Raw genomic sequence first — 6,000 nt, 5'->3', positions numbered from 1 at the left:
TGTTCAACGTTATCTGTTCAACCATCGGTGTCTGTTGGCCTGCCCCAATGGCTACTTTGAGGACGACAACCACATATCCGGACTGCAGTGCTCAAAATGTGATGAGACTTGCGCATCATGCCACGGGCCTTCATTTAAGGATTGTGATACATGTATGGATGGTTTGGTGAAGGATACAGATAGTTCCAGATGTACTGAGGGATCATTTACATGTTCTACATCTTGTATAACCTGTTCTGATGGTAGTTAATATCAGGTTTTTTTTTTTCCATTAACATTTGTAATTTTTAACATTACAAATTCAGTTAACCTTTTAGAGCACTGTGTTTAAAAGGTACCGTATATACTGGTGTATAAGCCGCAGATTTTATACGCAATTTTACCCCTGAAATTTGGGGTACAGCATATACACCGGTCGTCAACCTACTCCCAAAAATTCCATGTCGTTAACCGCACAAAAATTAGGCGCCGTCTATCTAGGTTAGGCCCAGGGTAGCTCAGTTAATTAGCCTAGGGTAGGACCGGTTTGTAGGCCTAGTATTTGTAATTATACTCACTACAGGGCTGTACTAGGATTCCTACTACGTTTTCTACGACATTCAAGCAATGGCTTGGGATGTCTAAATATTTATTTTCATAAACAAAGTTTGGAAGACGTTTTTGTTTGAACCTGCTTCATTCAAAATAATATATATGAACAAATCATGTATTTTAGGTTAGAATACACTTTTGGTTCTTTTAAATTATTAAAATTTAAATATTAAATATATTTTTAATGTTTTTTTTTTAAACTGAAAGTATATTTATATATTAATATTTATTTATATCGTTTCTTCTAATATTGCAGGTTGGCTTTGCACAGCATGCGATAATACAACCTTCTTGTACAACCGAGATTGCGTCGAGCAATGCCCTCCAAATTTTGTTGCTTTAACTGATATAGGCATTTGCGGTGCCTGTCACCCTTCATGTGACACATGCGATGACATAAGTCACCATAACTGTGTAACATGTATCCCATCATACTTTAAAACACCTGATGGCACATGCGAGCCAGACTGTATATGGTTTGATGGTACTTACCCAAATCTGGATACTATGGAATGTTCTGCTTGCGATAGTAGTTGTGATCAGTGCCTTGGACCTGCGGCAGATGAATGCGTGGTCTGTGCAGACGGACAATACCTTAAGGGTAAGTATTTCTGCACTCTGTCCACACTATAAACTATAAATTTCTTTGATTTGACCATATATGGGCATGAAAAGTGGTCAGCGTTACCAAGTGCCAGTCAAACAAGGTACAGAAATAGCTTTTACCCATCTGCCATTAGGGCTCTTATTCAACTTTTAAAATTTTGGGGCATGCAGGCTGCTCTCAGTGACCCTACCCCAAGCTGCATAGTTCACTGTTTTCATGTTCTCCTTTCATTTCTTTTTGTTGTTGCGTCATGGAGCAAAATAAATTTCTATAGCCGCAATTGCACTGGAGTTTTTTCTGTAAAACTAACCGGGACGCATGATAGTTTTACCGGAATCATTCCATTGCCACCATCACAGAAACTTACCTCTCAGGGCACCTTACTGAGACAAGCAGTTAGTTTAAATGAGTGGATTGCGTCTTGTGAAACCGACTAGGTTAGTTTTACTGAGCTGCAAAGTTTAATGAAATGCAGTCCATTCAAGCGTTGCTCAATGGAGATTTTCACAGCTTGGTTAGTTTTAATAACTAACCAACTCCAAAGATCCAAGTGCAAACAGCGGTAAGATTTACCCATTTGAATGTTACCCATGGTCCGAAAGTCTGCTGATGTCTCTGAAAAAGAATCATTTGTATCTGTTTGCCTTCCCTATATTGACTGTTAAAATTGCCAAATAAATATACAGGTCTCTATCTTATTAACAACCACTTTTGGGACTGGGGTTTCATGGTCATTAGCAGTTTTGGTCTCTAATTAGAATAATAAAGATAAATCTGTTTAATTGGAGGGTCTTTAATTAGAATGCTAGACCTGTACTTGATTCATGAATAGTACGTTCTGTACTGAATTTGATAATTTAAAAAGAATATTTTCATTTGTCAATCACTGTTTGTAGCTTTAGAAGATGCATCTGGAGCTGTGAAGCATAAGTGTGTGGAGGCAAGTGAATGTGGTCATGACTCGTACGCGGATGAGGTCATCAACGAATGCATCCCATGTTATCCAACATGCCACAACTGCACTGGACCAGGAGTTCTTGATTGCATCCAGTGTAAAGAGAATTTTACCAGAGATCTATACGGTATTTGTCGGTCTATTTGTAACAGTGGCCAATACCCAACTAGTAAGTAATGTTAGAGATGTAAACTTTATTCAGTTAAATTGTATATTTAAATATATTGTTAATATCAATTAAATATGCGAGCAAAATAAGAGGCTTGCCATCCCAAAACCAGTGTACAGTCGCTAATTGTTAAACTGTATTAGCATAGAATGTGGCAGTATTGTATACTTTACTTCTGAGAATCCATAGTAATCTTACTCATACCTTTGGCAATAGTAAGTCGATTCCAGTAAATAACCTACCATTTCAAAGCTTATATTGTGGAGAATTTGAATATATTAAAGAGTAAATGTTCTTGTTTTGGTCACTAATGCTGGTTTTGGCATGGTTTACCCCTGTTAAGTAACACCATTCCTTCTTTGTGTAGATCCTTCAGTTGCCTGGCTGATATTTTAAGGATTTTTTTCCTTAAAATTGGTTTATATTTATCAATCACTGTTGGAAGAATGAAATTAAATGTAGAAATTGTATCAGTATTAGTTAAAAAATAATAAATTTAATAAAATACTGAGATAATGATAAGAATTAAATTTATTATTATTATTATTATTAATGTTTTTATTTCATTATTATTATTATAAAGTAAATGTTTTTTTTCGACCTATGATGGAAACATTTTCAAGTCGTTTTTTATAAAGTGTTCTTTTTTGACAGGTACTGGCTGCAAAGATTGTCATGATTCCTGCCTCAGTTGTCAAGGCGACCGAGATTCTGACTGCCTTACTTGTGAGGTGACAAAGTTTTGGATGCCAACTGGAGAATGTGCTCCCCATTGTGCAGATACTTACTATCCAGACTTTCAGGATAACATCTGCAAATCATGTTATCCAACTTGTCAGACCTGCGTCAGTTATGAAGATTCGGAATGTTTGACTTGTAAATCAGGTAATGTCTCAAAGTATATACATTTTTAATTTACTAAATATTTTATTGTACTGTAACATAGTCGCAATTCAGTTTCAACTGCAGTGATGTGCTGAAATACATAAATCTTCAATCTTTAATTCATTCATGACAGCGAAAAAGGCTATTGATTCCTTCTGGGTTATTTTTTCTTTCTGTCCCGTAGTCCTACAGTACGTTCTTGCACAAGGTTTTTCTAACTCCGCTTCGGTCATTTTCCATGGTTGAATTGTTTCCAAAGTTAGACCAGTAAATATTTTATTACTAGAAATTGCAAGTGAAGTGCTGCGAAGTACAACTGCATATAAATGTTCTTCGAACGAAATTATTTATGCGAGTCAAGTGAAAATAATGAATAATAAAAATATAACAAATAATATGAGACACGACCCATTGTCCATATTAGAACACTTCTCATTGGGTAACAAAGTCGTAATTTTTCATTTTTGTCAAAGTTGTGAATTATGGTTTAGGTTTTTTTTAATAAAGTTTCAAAAATGTTTATGTATGTGGAAAATGTAGTTGATTACCAAAGGTTACAATTTTTATTTTGAAGACTGCATGGTCTAGGAAGTGTATATTTTTTTATGGGGCAAGTTTCCAAGGGCGGGTTTTCTAGGGGCGAGTTGACTGCCAAAGAGCGTTGCCAAAGTGCGAGCCGGTGTGTTATTTGATCACAAGTGCGAGAAATCGCAAGTGTGAGCCAGCGAGCCATGACGTCACGACAATAGATACGAGTCGTTACTCGAGTTGTGCAAGGTATCAGCTGAGATTTGTGGAGTACAATTCAAAAAACAACTATAGGTTTAATAATGAATTATTGTGACGTTAAATAGACAATGTTAGCTATCAAGGAGCGACGTTGTTTTTCATTGGGACCTTCGTTCCTTCAAGGTTAGGCCTATACCATCCTAGCTAGTCTAGGCCTTGAGTAGGATAAGGCTAGCGCGACATGCAGAACGTAAGAAGGAAACTCCACTTTTCAGTCGTCTTAGGCCGTTGTTTTTTTGACAAACAATGACCTTTCAGAGGTCAAATTGCTGTCAAGAATATGAATTGGCTGCTTCGCAGCAATCAATAAACTTGTAATTAAACATTTGTTAATGCAATAAGCCAATTCGTAGTTGGAACTGTGCATGCCCTTTTCATGGTCAGTCGACATAAAAAAACAAACACAACATAGGTTAATGTTGCATTGCATGTTTTAAACATTTTAATATAAGCTAGGAATAGGGAACCTTGGCACTTATCGGTTTATCGGATCAAGTTCCTCACTAGTAATGTAAGACAACCAACATCCTTTTTTTTTTACTTGAGTGTCTATTTTTCGTGAATACATACCAGGATGAACCAATATAAGCCAGATTCCTAATGGAACTTAGCGCAAAAAATAATTGAATCATCAAACCCTGTCGTTTTATCGTTTTGTAACAAGCCTCAAATTTCCTTTCTGCGTGAGAGAGTGTAGACTTACCTGCAGAATAGTGAAAGAAAAAGTATCTTTGGAGAAAAAAGGCCATGTGCTTTTGCTGTTGTATTTTTATTTTTCAAGCAAACATTGCATTTAGTCCCTACGTTCAATTTTTGTCTTCTTGGAAAACTCCATGCTCTGCTTGTGGTAGGTAACACAATTCCAATTTTTTCCTTCGTAAGTTCAATTCTGCGCTCATGCTAGGGTCAAATTTTCTTTAGCCAAAATAGCAAAAGGTTTTAAATTTTTTCACCAAATTGAAAATGCTTTAGCCAAATTTAAAAATCAATAAAATTTCACAAAAACGGTTCCATAAATTTCTTGTTTATTTGTGTCTTATTCATTTGCAACCAGTCGTAAAGGTGGTCAGAACAGTATTAATGATTGAATTAACCACAAAGGAAACACAAACCATATTCGGGACTGGCGGCTAGGCCCTACTGACCGGGCCTGCGCTAGTGCTACGCCTAGGTCCTAATTTAATTACAAGTCGGAATATACTAACTACTAGACTAGGATAGAGAGAGTGCCTCACTTTTGCTACATCCAAGCGACTGCTGTTTTAAGTACCGTACAGTACTGTAGGCCTTACCTGTTGTTTTACTCTACAGCACATTAAATGTAATTATCAATAAAATTGATGCTTTTATATTGTTTTAACATGTATTTTCAGTTGTACTGTAGATATTTTTTTTCTAAACAACAAATTCTTCATCGTCACGGTGACCCTTGCTGAGGGTCGGACACCGCGTCTCCAAAACTCTGCTCACTAATTGGTTATTTTTTCGGGGGTCCAGCGTTGTGGTGGTGTGCAAACATGTGCTTCGATTGGGATGACGTTTCTAATCGCCCAAAATACCATAGTGCGTGACAACATGGACGTATAAAATAGGAACAGCTCATTGTAATAACCGACCAAAGTTTTAATTAAACAGATTTTCTTTCTCTACAAATTTTTCTCCAAAATTAAAACAGCAACATGAATGAGGATGTGTATTTTTGTAATCTACACTGTTGAATCTAACGCCGTCATCAGAGTCCAAATTAGCTAGGTCTAAATGTCTACTGAAAAGAATCACCCACAGAAACTTGTTTGTGTGTTGTCTGGTGGAAGGTGTAACTGTCATTATATGTAACATTGACATTTATTGGCGTGTCATTTAAATCAATTTATTATAATCTCCATGGGATGGCATGACAGTTAGTTTTCATGGCATCCGGTAGGCCTATGCATGTTGTTTTGTTATTTCTTATTACGATGTTTACATTTACTGATTGTCCGGTTTTCAAAGTTGGTTTTTGTG

General features: G+C 36.3%; 1 protein-coding gene across 1 annotated transcript in view; it reads left to right on the top strand.

Moving 5' to 3' along the window:
- The window catches only part of LOC117110763 (proprotein convertase subtilisin/kexin type 5-like), a 36,634-nt gene that overhangs the window by 19,089 nt on the left and 11,545 nt on the right, over positions 1-6,000 (top strand). Inside the window, exons 19-22 of the mRNA XM_033253560.1 lie at positions 3-242; positions 848-1,192; positions 2,095-2,322; positions 2,977-3,207. Of these exons, the coding sequence (XP_033109451.1) occupies positions 3-242; positions 848-1,192; positions 2,095-2,322; positions 2,977-3,207 (1,044 nt within the window). The remainder of the gene's footprint in view (positions 1-2; positions 243-847; positions 1,193-2,094; positions 2,323-2,976; positions 3,208-6,000) is intronic.

The sequence above is a fragment of the Anneissia japonica genome, unplaced genomic scaffold (genome assembly GCF_011630105.1).
Source record: "Anneissia japonica isolate Jap-2015-1 unplaced genomic scaffold, ASM1163010v1 scaffold2756_len2360902_cov194, whole genome shotgun sequence".
NCBI lineage: Eukaryota > Metazoa > Echinodermata > Crinoidea > Comatulida > Comatulidae > Anneissia > Anneissia japonica.
This window is presented reverse-complemented; position numbering and strand designations above follow the sequence as displayed.